The sequence below is a fragment of the Berghia stephanieae genome, chromosome 1 (genome assembly GCF_034508935.2).
Source record: "Berghia stephanieae isolate SIO BIC M18660-M18661 chromosome 1, UCSD_Bste_1.3, whole genome shotgun sequence".
Taxonomy (NCBI): Eukaryota; Metazoa; Mollusca; class Gastropoda; order Nudibranchia; family Aeolidiidae; genus Berghia; species Berghia stephanieae.
Window position 1 is genome coordinate 13,787,502 of NC_088360.1, and position 16,565 is coordinate 13,804,066.

At 34.7% G+C, this 16,565-nt stretch overlaps 2 protein-coding genes across 9 annotated transcripts in view; one reads left to right on the forward strand and one right to left on the reverse strand.

The window, feature by feature from the left end:
• LOC144968549 (putative small nuclear ribonucleoprotein Sm D2) overlaps positions 1 to 16,565 on the reverse strand; it is a 399,977-nt gene that overhangs the window by 193,642 nt on the left and 189,770 nt on the right. The gene's annotated exons all lie outside the window — the stretch shown is intronic.
• The window catches only part of LOC144968481 (dual E2 ubiquitin-conjugating enzyme/E3 ubiquitin-protein ligase BIRC6-like), a 71,088-nt gene that overhangs the window by 39,644 nt on the left and 14,879 nt on the right, over positions 1 to 16,565 (forward strand). For 6 of the 8 annotated variants that reach the window (XM_078906904.1, XM_078906922.1, XM_078906938.1 and 3 more), the window contains exons 38-54: positions 130 to 289; positions 872 to 1,026; positions 2,196 to 2,896; positions 3,660 to 3,845; positions 4,478 to 4,675; positions 4,879 to 5,149; positions 5,706 to 5,950; positions 6,628 to 6,733; positions 7,613 to 7,834; positions 8,284 to 8,434; positions 8,810 to 8,971; positions 9,872 to 10,139; positions 10,960 to 11,159; positions 12,992 to 13,136; positions 13,769 to 14,038; positions 14,617 to 14,733; positions 15,465 to 15,638. In XM_078906904.1, coding sequence (XP_078763030.1) covers positions 130 to 289; positions 872 to 1,026; positions 2,196 to 2,896; positions 3,660 to 3,845; positions 4,478 to 4,675; positions 4,879 to 5,149; positions 5,706 to 5,950; positions 6,628 to 6,733; positions 7,613 to 7,834; positions 8,284 to 8,434; positions 8,810 to 8,971; positions 9,872 to 10,139; positions 10,960 to 11,159; positions 12,992 to 13,136; positions 13,769 to 14,038; positions 14,617 to 14,733; positions 15,465 to 15,638 — 3,731 coding nt within the window. The remainder of the gene's footprint in view (positions 1 to 129; positions 290 to 871; positions 1,027 to 2,195; positions 2,897 to 3,659; positions 3,846 to 4,477; positions 4,676 to 4,878; positions 5,150 to 5,705; positions 5,951 to 6,627; positions 6,734 to 7,612; positions 7,835 to 8,283; positions 8,435 to 8,809; positions 8,972 to 9,871; positions 10,140 to 10,959; positions 11,160 to 12,991; positions 13,137 to 13,768; positions 14,039 to 14,616; positions 14,734 to 15,464; positions 15,639 to 16,565) is intronic. The other 2 variants (XM_078906931.1, XM_078906958.1) reach the window with 1 other exon arrangement.

Consider the following 16,565-nt stretch of genomic DNA (forward strand, 5'->3'; position numbering starts at 1 on the left):
AGATTGCTTGTTTTTTTGTTTCAGCGGTCTCTCATATAACCTCAATTGTGTTGGAAGAGACCTAAAGCAACAAACAAAATCACTTTAATTTATAGAATTTAAACTAATAATAACGTGAAATTTGTCCAGGGGTGCCATATATCAATGCATGGGTCCAATTGATGCTCAAGTGAGATTTTTGGAGATGCTCTCAGAAAATGCTCCATTGAATATAGATGTCAGCAATACCTTGAGTGTTATCCAGACAGTCACAACTCTGGTTCATCACCACATATCTTTCCAGGAACAGGTGGGTTCAAATGATTTTTATTCTTTAATGGTTTCAATGATAATCCTTCCAGTACAAGGCAAGGGATGGTGCCGAAAATTCCTCACAAAGCACCATGATCTGCGGAAATGTGCACAAATGGACAAATAACAAGGACATAAAAAATCAAAATGATTCATTCATATTTTGGCCGCTATCTTGATTCGAAACAGTAATGCGTTTTTAAAGTCCACTAATATATATGAATGATCAGTTGACAATCATAAACTGTTATTTCTTTGTTGATGGGGAAAAATAGGATTAAAAAAAAACTTGATTCATAACATAAATTTATAAGCATTAGTCTCAATTTGACAATGGTTGTATTTCATGGTTACTAATTAAAGTTTATAAAAAATTGTTGTTTTTCGTGTTTGATAATTCATTAAAGGTAAAGAAAAATGGTTTTTATTCATAATTTATCAATTAAATGAAATTAAATGAAAAATTAATGTTAGAGAGAGTTTTATGTTTTATTAAGGGCAAAAGAATGGTTGTTTTTCGTGTTTTATTAATTAAAGGGAAAAAATAATTTGTTTTCCATTTTTATTATGAATGTTACAGGTAGCATGTAGAACGAGTCAAAATGCATCCTTAGAAGCAAGGACTTGTTTTGGTGGATTAGTAGCTTCTTTGCTGCGAGGCAATGATAGCAAACCATCCGGTACTGACAACCCGAGGAATCTGCTAATGTTTTTCCTTCTACAACTTGTCAATAAGTGAGTATTTTATCATTGTCTTTTTTTTCTTACTTTGGATATGCAGAAAATTTTAATTTTTTTTTCTTCTTCTTGGATCGCTTGCTTGTTTTAAAAAAATTATATTAATAGGTTTAGCATTTTTTGTAATTTAAGCTTGGCATTATTATTATTATTATTATTATTATTATTATTATTATTATTATTATTATTATTATTACTGTACTCTGTGTGTGAGTTTCTTGATTTCACATATGCATCTGTAGACAAATCCTTTTTATGCTACATACCTGCACTCTGCACTGACGACCTCCGGTGTTACACAAGCGATTAAAACCATCAGACTTCAACAAAATGGCTGAGAACAGATTCTGGACCAGTTCACAGAAAATGAGGATGACAAAGAGGTGCAACCATTTAAAAAGCAAAAAAGCAAAAACCACAAGCTTCTTAAACCCTGGTACAAGTAGATTCAAACATCCGACCCTGCAGCACCCTACATATTGTCTGGATTTTGTCCCATATGAGTGTTTCTTGTTCCCCCAGCTCAAGAGGTATCTGAAAGGAAACCATTACCACAGTGATTTGGAGGTAATGGCAAATGTTCTTCGATGGTGCTAAGCAAAATCACCGGGATTCTTTGCTGACGTAATGTGCCAACTAGTTTGGCGTTGACAGCTGTGTTGCTTGTGATGTCGATTATGTGGAAAAATAAATAGCATGATTTGTAGCCGAGATTCTAAGCTTTCTGTGGATGTATTATGTTTGTATGTGCTGTTGAAAGCAAAGTTATAACAAAACGGTTCTTATATATCGGCCCGTCCTTGTATTATTATTATTATTATTATTATTATTATTATTATTATTATTATTATTATTATTATTATTATTATTATTATTGTTGTTGTTGTTGTTGTTGTTGTTGTTGTTGTTGTTGTTGTTGTTGTTGTTGTTGTTGTTGTTGTTGTTGTTCTTGTTGTTATTTCGTTTTATTTTTTTTAGTTAACTAATTGATTAATTGATTTTGAAACTTTATATGATAATCAATCCCTTTATTCATATGATTCTGAAAAATGTGTCAAATAAAGGATTAAATGAGACAAAAATGGAAATAAAGTTTCCACTGTACAGTTTTTAAAAATTGTTACAATCTATTCCAGTGCTCATATAATACATTTTTTTTTTTTCAGACTCATTTTGACATCCGTTTCAAATAAATCTGGTGGTGTCAGCAGTGGTTCAACTGGAAAAGTAACAAGCATGGAAGCATCTGGCTCTTGGGATGCTTTCCTACCAGCTGGATCATCTACCAAGAAATGGGCAGACTCCTCAGTCTCAGGACAAGACTCTTCCTCCAGTGGATCAGGAGTGAGATTGAATCCACACTTTGTTAGAAATGTCGCAACAAATATACGTCTTTCAGATGATGAAAAGTCTCGCTCCAGAGATCATCAGCAGTTACAGGAAATAAATCTTCAGAGTGGAAATGAGGATGATGACGAGAGTAATGATGCCTTCCCAACTTCTGAGATTGCAGACATTGTGGTTGGGAACCCAATGATTATGGCTAGTCTTATAGAATCCCTTAGTTATTGCTCCAGTACTAGACTGGCTGTCATGTTTGCTCAGACAGACAATTTGCACAATCTACAGAAAACAGCCGATCAGACAGAAGCTGTCACTGTTGGAGACCTCATATTCACCATTCTTAAAAATCTTCAGGGTAAATGTAGTGATCGAGCTGCAATGGTAGATCACTTGTTCAAGTTCTTTGTTGGCACAGCCTCATCATGGAGTCAGTCAGCTCTCACACGCATTTCTGAACCACTTCTATTTTTCACTTTGAGAGCTCTTTGCTCTTATTTGACAATCAAAAAGTTTCATGATCTAGGTAGGTACTATTTATTATTTTTCTTTTGTTTTTGTTTCTCAATCTTTAGAAATGTCTTCAACTTTCATTAGAACATAGAAATATCGATTGAAGTGAGAATGTTTTCTCAGAAACTATTTTGAAAAGTTGATTTTAAAAATTGTTTTCTGAAAGTAGAAAAAAAATTATTAAAAACAGAATCATTGTTATGGCAAACCTATTTCACCTTTTGAGAGGACAATTTTTATGAAACGCGATTTTAATTTTGATTATTTTGAATTATATGATAATTTTCATAACTTAAGTATTTTTTTTTAATTATATGGTTAAACCTGCTAAATTAAACTTCATTTTGTTTTGGTTTGTTTTTTCTTGCCACTCTTAAATAATTTTCCATGTCGATGAGGATATTTAGTTACTTCAACAAATGCTAAAGTCATAAATTTTGTACATCTTATTTTGAATATCATCCAACATGATGATGCTCTTTTCTGACCATCTCCCCAAAACAATATTATGTCGGGTAGACTAGTATGGAGTGGAGAAAATTGCACTGTCAAGCTGTGAAATAATTTTGTTTTAATATTGTCACCTTTGTATACTTTAAATTCTTTCATTCATGTTAAGAAAATTGACCACAACAAAATTTATTAGGATTATGAATTAGACCTCCATTTTTTATCTTTTTTTAAAATGTCAAATCAAGTTGGTGAAACTCCCTATTTGGGTCATATTTTGAGTCTGAATCAACATTACTAATTTGATACTTTGCCTTCATTATCAGGTGGAATCAGTGTGATAGGCAGCAATTTTGTTCGCTGCAACCAGCAGATGATATCATCAACTCCGAGCATTATTTCTACCTTCATGCAAAACTTTAGTCAAGGTCAGAGTGAAATCAATGATAAGACTAAAAGTGTTGGTGTGGAGGCTGACTCGACAGAAGGACTGCAGAACTTTGCTCAACTTGGTGAGTATTCATTTGCACACAATTTATGATATTTGAGCATTGCCTTTTAACAATCACATTGTTTTTGATTAATTCACTGTGGGGACACAAGTGTTGATGATCAATTGGAGGAATTGAAAATAGTTATGATCAACTGAAAAACAACATATGCGTGAAATGTCCTTTTTATTGTATTTGACAATGAGTTAAAGTCATTTGTTCATTTATTGCCTGTTTTAATCCTATGTCTAGAATCAGTAGGCTGGCTATGAAGTTAACATGCATTAGATTAAAGTTGATAATTGTAAATTTCAGAGGTTGACATGAAATTTCCTGCCAAGCATGTCTATCCATTGCCCTGTTATTGCATTCAACTGCAGTAAGGCCAGTCCATGACATGATGTCATCCATCCAATCCTTGCCGGTCAACCTCTTGTCCGCCTTCCCTCCACGCATCCCTCTAAAATGTGGTTTTGGATAGAGATGTGGCGCTTTGTATGAGCAAAATGAGCAAAGAGTAACTAGAAGAAAATAAAACTCATGACTTATCAAATTGATCAGGACCATTAACTTGATTTTCATGTGTTCAGATGACACATTATGTAAACGTTTTAAGAATTATGACCCCAGTGATGACTGATATTCCACCACAGGTACAATAACAGCTAGTAGTCCAACAGCTAGTCCAGCAGATGGCCTGATACAGAACTCTGCCAACAGGAGAGCACGTTCTGCCACATGGTCCTATCACTTTTACCCAGACGAACCATGTGTGGAGCTCACCATCCACCTCCCCTTTGCTGTTTTGTTGAAATATGTGCACATCAGACCTCACAGTGGAGCTATATCAGGTAGCATCTTCATGTTCATGTTCATTAATCTTTTTGAATAGATTGATATGATTTTACTATGCATCGTCACTTTCATTTATAAAAATATAAGTTGAAATTGGTTTCCTCTTAGATAAGTCGATGAAAAAGGAAAAAAAAAGTTACATTAAAAAGATTTGAAAAAATGGATTTTAATGCAATGCTGTTTATGAAATTTGTTACAGCCTGTCCTTCTTATGTGAGTCTGGAACTGTCCCACGATGGTAATGTCGTATCAGCAGCATCCCCTCCCATGGTCACCTCTTCTCTGTCCCTCATCCGCCTCCAGTTGGTAAAGCCAGAGGTAGTCACTGCTATTACAATTCTCCTCTACAAGCCCAAGGACTCTATGGCCATTGGGTTACAGAACATATCTCTATGGGGCCAGACTGCTTTCTCAGAGGGTTCTGATCAAGTTATGTCACTGTTGAATGAGGAAGGCTTCTCCAGGTCGAGGTAAAGAAAGTTTTCGGAAGAGGTCCCTTATTCTTAGGCCATATGAAATTTAAACTTGATAATCTTTCACTCATCCATGTCATGTCATAAAGTAGAATAAGTCGATGGCCCTGAGGAGTTAACTAAAATTTAAATAATTTCATTTTACCATTTCCTTTTTCTTTGACGCACACCCCTGCAATTTTATTAAGAGGATATATAAAGTTTAGTCAGAACAGTAACAGAAACTGTTGACTGGTCATCTCTCTTTTTCTCTGTAGCTTTTTATTTTATTTTTTCTTTGATTTTTATTTTTTTGGTGGTAAAAAAATTAAGTAAATGCATAAATGATTGGATGTTTTTGACAAACATTGATTCTAATTTCTTATATACAATGTTTATGTAATGGCTGGCAGTGATATTAGTTATGAGCTAGAAGTATAAAAGAGATGACTGATAAATAACTATTTATCCTAATAGAATAGAATTAATGTGTTTCAGATTCTATAACGTAGTTGTAGTGGGAATGTTAGCAGTTATTTTTTTTTATGTATTAAAAAATATTTTATTCCATCAGTTTGGGATGGATGCGTATTCTCCACCACTGCCTTGTGATGTCACCAGATGACATGCAGGGTGTTATAGCCCATGCTGCTGCCTCCATACCTAACTTGCTGAGTACCTGCACATCTCTTCTAGTCCACCCACAAATTGGCATTCATGCTCCCAAGATTGAGACCATTTTGATCAAGATTGGACTTTGTGATAACGGCATTGGTCTTGCATTGTTAGATTCTATTCTTGGAAGGACCAGGGATTCAGGTAATGAATGAGATTATATTATAAATTGATATGCTATTCATATCGTTTTACAGTGATCATTGATTTATCTGAACTTGTCTTTTCTCTCATTGGACAAGCGGAAAAAAAAAGATAGAAATTTTATTTGACTGGAATATAAAACTTGGTTTGTTGTTGTGGCAGTATTGAAAAAATCTTTTGTTCTTTCAAAACAAAAGTGAAAAAAATCATTGTAATTTGCTAGCTACTTAGATTGGAGGCTGGTCTCGCAAAAAAATGTTTTCTTGATCCATTTATCCTTTGGTTAGGAAAGATGGTCAGAAGAGAATTCAGATTGAATGCAGAATAGAACAAGACCCATTTGAGGGTTGTCAAGTGCTTTACATATATTGATCACATAAAAGTCAAATGAATTAGATTACTCACAAACCAAAGTTAAGAATAGTTAGACTTAGTTCTATGATTTCATTAACCATTTATCATGTTTTGATTATCAGCATTTAACACTGGCCTTCTTCTAACTTAATTGGTTAAATTTAGTGTTACAGTCAATGTGCATTTATGTTCAAAGATAAAATTCTGGTTTGGAATCAAATTATTATTGGAACTTTTTGACTCACTCATATTTTAATGATGCACACCCTGTATTTTTCTTTTAGTGCAGAAAATTTCAATATTTCATTAACTCAACTTTTCAGAGTTGCATAATGCCTTCCTAGGAAAGATTACTGGAATGTCAAGTCCTTTCACTGTTGAAATTCTGTTCAGACTGGGAGCCACTCAGGATGACAATGTGCAGTCAAGGTAGGTAGTTTCTTTAATCATGCTACATTATCATTGAGGATAGAGGAGTCAGAAGTAAATTCTGTTTGAATCGAACCAGGCCCATTTAGTATGCTTACAAGGCAGAGATGGGGATCTGCACACATCTGTGACATTGAAAATCATATCATTTCTCCCCTTCGTTTTGAGTGGGGTCTTCTGACCTCCCATGGTGGGTGGAAAGGTGAGTCACTCTTGCTGCGTCTTCTATTCCCCCTGCATCTGTTTTACCTTTCCATTTTGCTCTCTCTTTGTTCTAGATTGAGATTGCTAGGTTTTTTTTCCCACAGTTCTAGAAGGGGTCCTTAACTGAGAGAGAGGCAGTCAAATGTATAGTTCCTTTTACTGAGAGATGAATTTTTTTTTCTCAGTAAATCCTCTCTCTGTTATTAACAGTTTGTTGTAATATAGCTTACTCATGAATATACTGCACTTAGTAAGCATTTGAGTTCATCTTTAATAGTGAGATCCTTTGTGCCTGGATGGGACTTTTAGGTAATGTCAAAATAGCACATTGATGGATTGCTCACGAATCTTCTGCTGTCTATTTGAACCAGGCTTTTTACTTCATATCTATATCTGTTTTCCTATTACTATTACCTTCCTTTTAACAGGTGCTGAAATAACCTAAAAGGGTTGAAAGCACTGTAACACCCTTAAAAACAAAAGATCAGTTTTCCCCCTCATTTTAGTTATGTGCTTGTAGGAATTTTTTAAAGGTATTCAGTAATTGCCAGTTACTTTCTTGCTTTTTTGTTTTTTTATGTGAGTGTGTGTATGTGTGTGTGTGTTGGATTAGGCCACTGTGGTTTTTTTTTTGGGTGGTAGGCCATTGAAATTATACATCATACTTTATTTCAGAGTTCAGAAGCTTATCCAGTGGTTAAAGCAATGTTCCATAGTTGCCCAAGAATATGAGAGAGTGAATCAAACGTTTAATCTTCATGGTCCTCGCATTGGATCAGCCAGCCCCAACTCACCAGCTCCAGAACATGTGCAATGTGTGGCAGCTATTTTGTGGCACAGTGCAGAACTACCAGTTAGATATCCTCTCCTTTCATTGGTTCCTGTTGATTTCATCAGGTATGGCAACTTATTTGATTTCCTTCTCGGAATAAAGCGTCGTGTGATTCAATTGAATATGAGGAATGTTTTAAGTACTGGCAACTTGAACAAAAATTTCACTTTAATAAAATCTTTATATAAAGAAAATGAGTAAAGCTTTAATGGGTCATTCTGAAAGCATCCATTATTTAGGATTTAAAAAGTTGTTTTCTTAGTGGTTTTATTATTGCTGCTTGGTTTGTGGCAGCATGGGTAATATCAGTATGAGATGTAATCTGTGCAAGAGAGAATTTTGACTATTTATCCAGAGCAAAGGTGGAATTTGGTTATAACATAACAAAATTGTGCACTTCATCAGCTTTATTTGGTTAAGATAAATATTAAAAGGTAGCAGCAACAAGAACAGATTATTATTATTATAAAATAATTTGTTCATATCCTCCCCCTTCCCATTCTAACTGTATCAGATCCATGTTTGATTGGGCCATGGTATTACCCGACTCCAACCTGAGAAAATCTGTCACCAATGTCCTTTGTGCTGCCTGTCACATATCGGCACATGGTTACATTCACATTCAGGAATGGATGGGCATTGTGGATGCTGCTACAGGATCCCAGGTAATCAAATTGTCAAAGATCCATCAAAGGCTTAGATTCAAGATGGTTTAAACAAGTCAACCTTTGTCTTGATTTTTAAAGTATTTTTGATAGTGCAGTCCTTTAATCTTTTATAATCTTTTAACTTTCCCTCATTTTCCTTGAAAAGTGATGCAAGAACTGTAAAACAAATCAGAGAAAACCATTTAGCGGTATTGAGATATCCACTAGAATGATTGGTTCAATTCTTTACAGATAAATTATGACACACCCACCCACACAAACACATTCACCCACATATACACACTCACACTCACACTCATACACTGGTTTCATCCCCAAACAATTTGCCCTTTTTTTTTAAAGTTTCTATTTTCTTTGTAAATTGGTCACCAGGTTGTAGCCCCATCTCCCCTCTTTGGAGTAGATGATGAAATACAGGACCAAACTCATGGGTTGGAAAGAGACATGAGACGTGGCCGGATGACTGATGACTCCAAGGGGGCCAATAGCTCAGCCATGTATAATCAGGATGGACTCACAGATGATTCAAAAGAGGTATAGAGTTAGCTCAAATTCTGTTATGATAATAGACAATCCAACTTGTGTGAGGCGGACATCTGCCAATCTGACTTTATGAAATTCAGTCTCAAAAGAATCCCATCAAAGCTTGCAAAAAATGTAAATTTTTATATGTTTTTGTTGTTGTTGTTGTTGTTTTTTTCTTTTTGTATGAACTTGTATGAAATTGACTCCCCAAAAAAACGCTTATCTAGTGCCTTAGTTTCTAAGGCAATAATTGAACAAACTTGTTTGAATTCATTTCATGTTGAACTAGCATTTAGGCAAAGTTGATATCGCAACCTACACACAAATCACTGTCTGCACTGTGGTTGTGTAAATTCAACAAAAATACTTCTACAACTTGATGATTTGGGTGTAAAAAAAAAATAAACAACACACAACTCATGAAAACAAAGCTACAACGTGATTTACATGTGAGATTCCTCTTTATTATTGTTCAATTTCAGATCAAGGAGCAGACAAAATTTATAACAAGTGCATCCCTCAATATGTTTGTTGTACCCTAATATTTCTTTTCAAAAAATGTAAAATCATTGAAAAGCGATGCTGCAAAACTAATAAACTTACGAAAGAGAACTAAGCCTCACGTTTGGCTGTTAATCATTATCATTTTTCCAGCTAATGAAATTGAGTTTGATTAGATATTAAAAGCTATTTATGATGTGTAAATAATACAAAGGGCTGTCTGAAATTGAAATCTTGCTTTTGTGACATTCTAAACCTTTTACTAACCTAGTTTTTGATTTTGTTGACTCATTCAGGGTTGGAGTCTAAAAACTTATTTGTACATGTTTTTCAGTTTACTATTTACTCATGCAGAAAAAAGAAAAAGAAAAAAAATTACTCTTACATTTTAAAACATTTCCCCTTTAGGCCCGTCGCTTACAGAGCTTGAGCACAATGAATTTGGATGAAGGCAAACTCATGCTGCTTGCATCAGCCTGCAAGTCACCAGCAGCCATGCGTCAATTGATGAACTCTGGCTTACCATCTGTCCTAGCTCAGGCAGTGTGTGAATTCTGTAGTCATCAAATGATGATGTATGCTTTACTGCAAGCCTCAGGAGAAGGAGATATAGATGATGATGGTCCTTCAGATAGTAATCAAGAGTCTAGTAGGGTTGCTGGATCTGTTCCAATTGGTAATAAACAATTCTTAGCTTTAGTTCAATCTACACACTCAAGGATAAAGGATCACTTTTTAAATGAAATTGTTTTAATTTTTAGAACCTTCACAATAGTTTTTTTAAATATAGATATTTGAATAATGATAGACAATTGTTATCACGTAAGTTAAACCATGACCTCTCATTTATTTCAAAATAGATTAGTGACATAAGACCTCACAGGGGTTTTAACATTCTCAAGTGAGAGATCATTTCTTCAGTTCTAGATATATTTCAACAAGCATAGTTACCTGTTCCATGAAACGGGAGGTATTAGTATATTCATCCCAAAGGGTAAATTTGTTTTTAGGGTCTATTTCAAGGGAACCATGAAATAACCCAGGTGTCAGCCACAGGTCAGCATTGCAAAGTGAGTTAGAGCGAAGTGACTTCCTCAAGGTCCCACAGTGCTGTGCATAGTCAAACTCATTACTTTTCAGGTACAAAGCAAAGACCATATTGCTGAGAAATGCATATAAACACAAAGGAACTGCAACACTTCTGAGTTGCAATTTTAAATTATTAGAAAACTCATGATTATATCGATATTATGGAAAATTAGGTCTTCGTGAATTTTGATGGAACAAATTTCAATTTTTAAATAAATTCACCATGATGTTATATCAAAGTTATACAATATGTAAACCGTCCTCACATCACCTTATGTAATCACATCCAAAATTTGATGATTGCATTCCAAAACATGGATTTTCAAATCTATGTATAGATTTAACCTTTTAAAATTCAATCCTCAAAAAGCTTCTTCTTCTTCTTTCCCATCTTCAAAAATCGACAGAGACAAGTGGCATGTCTGTGACAGCAAGTCTGGTATCCTCCATCCTGAGGTTCTTTACAGAAATCAGTACAGAATTGGAGGTGAAGGAATGGCTAGGTCAGGCTGAGGGCAATGCTTTCTGGTCGCTTTTACTGACCTTGCTATGTGGGGCCCAGTATCAGATTCCAGTCATTGGCTCTGCCAGTCAGGATTGGTCAAGGGTAAGTGAAGCAAGCTGTTGAACTACATTCATCATAGATTTGGGAATAGTAATTAGATGGTCTAATGCCAGTGCTGGAAGTGTATTATAAATTTGAAATGCTTTATTTAAATAATTAAAGAAATTTGTCTTCATGTGATTCAGCTGTAGAGTTCACAGTACCATGATGTCAGGGCAGATAAAAGGTAATCATTTAGTCCGAGGGTACAAGGTAGTTAAGCTGATAGCATAACTTTGGATACAGTGTTCCAGGTTGGGATAAGGGTCAGGAATTCACAGATTTGGGTACATGGGTCTGGAAATGGTCAGGAATTTGTTCATGTCAACATCTCTATTACCACCATCACTACCACTACTACTGCTACCATAACCACCATTCATCATCATCATAATCACCACCGCTACACCACCACACCACCACCACATGATCATTATTACTACTACCATTAATATAACCTCCCCCATCACATCATCATCATCATTATCACCACCACTACTTCAACTACCACCACTACTGCAAATACCATTGCATCATAACTACAACACCACATAATCATCGTCATCATCACCACAACTGCAACTATATCACCGTCATCACTACCACCATTACTACAGCCTCCTCCACATCATCATCACTACCGCCACAAATACTACAACCACCACATATAACCACGACCACAACTACAAACTCAACCACATCATCATCACTACCACCACTGCTGCGACCACCACCACCACATCATCATCTCTCCAACCACTACTGCAACCACCACCACTGCATTTCTAAGTACCACACTGCTCCAACCATTACTACCACTACATCATGATTATCACCACCATCGCAACTACAACCTCCTCGACCACATCATCATCATCACTACCAGTTACCAGGACTACTACAACCTCCTCGACCACATCATCTCTCCCACCACTATTATTCCAACCACCGCCATATCATCATCACTACCACCACTACTGCAACCAACACCACTGCATCATCATGATGACTTTTTCACCACATAAGCCATACACCTTTCTATTTATAACTCCTGAAACCCTTAGAATTTGATAGTCTTTCCTTCTATCATGGAATTTATGGGTCTGGAATAGGTCTGGAATTTTTCCTCCCTGAAGCTGTTGGACCCTTAGGATAAAATCCTGATGGAGAGAAGTGAAGTCGCTGTCCTGTACAAACTATTAAATGGGATGCTGTGTTTTTATTAAATGAAAAAAAACTTAATTTCTATACAAAAAGCTGTATGATTAAAACTTTTTGAAAGCAAAGAAGACCTGAAGCTCATTCCGAAATTGTGATTGACTGATTTGTTCAATTTTATTTTCTTGAATTTTTCAAACAACCATACTCAACCGTTTCCTTAAACCAATTTTTATATTTATAGAAAAACAAATATATATATATATATATATATATATATATATATATATATATATATATATATATATATATATAATATATATATATATATATATATATATACATTTATTTAACTTGTGATCCTATTATGAGTCTGGAATTTAATCCTTTGTAAATACTAAGAAAGTGTCCATTGGAAAAGGTATTTGTCCACCTAATTCCCTTTTCTATTGTATTTAGCTAGGTTGGAAGTCTCCTGTATATTTTGATATGACATATACGAGTTATGAAGTGGTTAGATGGATTGTGGCATTGTTATACAAATGATTTATTTTGATATTATTTTCAGCACTATAAACATTGATATGTCTGCTGACTGGTAAGAATAATAAGAGAATCAAAATATGGAACAAATGACAGTAGTAAAATGTCATTTCGATTTTTATATTTACTTCCAGTTCATGACAGGGGAAGAAAGATCTGAGTTGGAGAACAGAACAATCCAGTTTTTTACATCTGTGATATCATTTCATTCAGAGAATCAACTTCTTTTTGCCAAAGTGTTATGTGATGTGATAAAGGATCAGGGGATCACAAAGACAGGTATGGTCGTGTTGGAAGACTTCAATTTTACAATTAGATCCCCCCCCCCCCCCTCTCCTCCCTAGGTACACATTAAAAAAAAAATATTATGAATCTAAGTTGTTGAACTTTACAATAAAATATATTTTTTTGAAGGATTGGTAGAGCTGTTACGATAACATAATATTTAGTCCTGATATACACGTCAAATTTAAACTGAACAATGCCCATAATGTCATAAACACACCAAACTCTACTTTCATAGTGGCCAAATATCCTGATAAAATCGGGGGAGTGTCCCGATTTGGCAATCTGAGAAAAATTGAAAGAAAACAATTGTGCAGTTTATATGTATGGAAATGTACCCTTGCATGTCACAAGATTATGCTTTTTTGACTAGCAAATTAAAACAAGGAACAAAAATAAAATATGTAAATCTAGATTATATAATATAATAAAAGCTTCATGATGGAAGAACTCATCAATATAATATAATAGTCCAAACATACTGCTGTGTTGGATCATAACAGTATTGTGCATAAGGATGTCCAAAAATAGCTTTTTGAAAAATTGGCCATTATGTACTTTTAATGCTGTTCATAAATTCATATTTATAATTGAAATTTTTCTGTTTTGCTTCCTGCCTCAATTAGACTTACTGAGTGCAATGCCTCTGTCTGGCTTTATGAGACGACTACTGCTTCAAGTTTTACTGGAAGACGAAAAGATTACGGTAGCTGTTCGGGTTAACAATGCCAGTGGAAATTCTGTAGAGGAGGAATCTACCACAGAAAGTGTGTCTTTCCCTTTCACAGTACATGAGGGTCCAATTTTCCATCCCCGCTACGGTTGTGGAAGGAGTTGCCAATGCATTACCATGAACTTTCATTCAAAATGCTCGGAGGTCATTGCGAAAGTGGCAGGTAAATGTCGTGGTTGGTAGTTGCAAATTAGACAACTAGGACATTAGATAAGAATATAATTTTTCCTTTGAAAATGATGAGGGGTTAAAAGGAATTTTCTTTTTTTCTTCTTTTTTGTTTTCTATTTAAAAAGATTATTTTTAATTTGTTTCTCCTTCAGAATTATCGTGTGTGCTTGTCTTGTAATTATCATCTTCGTTATGATAAGTAGAAGGAGAAGCATATTTGGATTTAGTCTTTCTCTAATATAATGATATAATTTTTTATCTGAAAATGGTGAAGGGTTAAAAGGAAGTTTCTTTTTTTTTCTTCATTATTTTTAATTTGATAATTTTGCACAGAATTAAAGTGTGCGTGTGTGACTTGAAATGTTCATCTTCATTATTGTAAGAGTAGGAGAAGCTTATTTGTATTTAGTCATAAAAAAAATTCTGACTTAATTTAACAACAAGGTATCTGAAACTTCTTAAAGTTATCGTGATGCTTAAACCTCCCAAAAATTTGTTATTAAAAAAAAATTCCCCAATTCTTGTTTGAAAAAGAAATACAATTTTTTTTTTCTCTCAAAAACGATTTAGATTCAGTACCTGTCTCTACCAGTTGGCCTGAGAAGAAAGATGACAAAAAGAAACGATTTGCAGATTACAAGAAGGAGGCACTGGGTGAGGTGCTGGACTTAATATCTCACTCTGCCGGTGAGCACATTCACGGCAAAGAACCTATTATCATCCCTTATCCTCATCTTCATTTATATTACATTTTTAATATTGTCTTATGTCCCAGTTGTAAACTTCAGTTTACGTGTTTGGATATATTAAAGAATAGATAAAGGAATAAAATGTACGTTTTTATGCTCTAATTGCACACAGATGGAAAACTTTTTAATTGTGCAGAATGAGATGGGTGTGAATATTTAATATCACATTTACATCTGTCAATGAAATTCTTCATAAATTTAATGTTCGTTTGAAGAAACTTATCACACGGACATGGAAAGTTCTTTTCATGAAAGTTATGAGCGCGGGTGGTTGGATGGGAGCATCACCCTTGAATCATATACCTATGATGTTCGCATGGGTGTACGATCCGATAGTGATGTCGTTTCTTCTTCTCTTTACTAGCCTATCCTGCTTCTTTGGTTTGTGATTGTATTTTTGACAGGGGATATTTTTTTTTCTGTAGAAAAGAGGTAGATCATAAAAGTTCAATATTATAAATTCACGTTTTGAAATTGTTTTGGTATCATTGACATTTGAAAAAATGATACAAATTGATTTTCATTAAATAAAAAAAAAAAACGTTCACCAGTTATGAGAGAAGATGAAAAGTCCAAGATTAGCTTAAGCTTAGGAATTCTGTTGACAATTTTTGTTTCATATGGATTATTTTTAATTTTTTCTTCTTTCCATTTCTATCCTCTTTATAGCTGCAAGTGCAAAGGAAAAGAGAGAAAAGAGTCCCTTGACTAAGAGTGGTCTCCCACCTCGACCACCCACCCGTAGGGGTCGGCAAAATGGAAATGCTGACTCAATGGATTCTTCTAGTTATTTAAAAGGACCCTCCTTCAACAGAGCAAGGTTGCAGCATGTAGCTTTGTTAGGTATGTTATGGGTGACCATGACTGAAACCAAATTGCAACAGAAAGGGAGTATTACTTAAAATCCAAGTGCTGATGCTGCTGGGGACATATGAAACAATTAATATTGTATGGGGGTAGAAGTTACTGTATGAATGTACTGTTTAAAAAAAAACAAACAAACAAACTTTTGTCTTTTGGAAAAGAAAATGTCGTGCTCAGAAACAAAGGAATACAATTCCATTTCATTTGATGGTGGACTTTCTGACATAAAAAAAACAAACTTCGAAATAGCTCAAATGTTATAACCTAGCTTATTTTCTTATTTTCTCTGTGTTTCCTGGGTGGGGTCCCGAATTCCGATAGTGAGTAGGGAGGTACTTGCTGTGTCTTCTATCCCCCCGGTATCTCTTTTTCAATTGCTTTCTGTCTTTGTCTTGGAATGAGATTACTTAGTTTTGTCCTGACCCTGGCCGGAGTTTTTGGCTGGGAGGGAAACAGTTGAATGTATTGTTATAGTTTTGGGAGATGATATTTGTTTCATTGTAAATCATATCTCTGTTATGTACTGTTATTTATTTTTTTTTTTTTGACATGTGATTTGTAAACATTTGAGTCTATTCCTCTTAGTGGGATCTTGTGCTGGTGTCTGTGTGAAATATCAAAGTACACTGATAATGTGCTCTTGGAATCTACATTTGTTCCCTGTTTGTACCATTCTTCTTTGTCTTACTTTTTCCTCAAGTCCTTTTAATTGTACACCTAGAATGTTTTTACTATCCAATTTTCATCCTTTTTACTGACGCTGATATAACCTAAATGTGTTGCAAGCGCCGTAAAACCCTTAAAAACAAATCAGTGATTTCAAATTAATAGTTTTTTCTTCTTGGTCACAGGACACATTTTTAATTGCATTTTGTGAAAATTCAAAATGAACAGTTTGCCATTTTG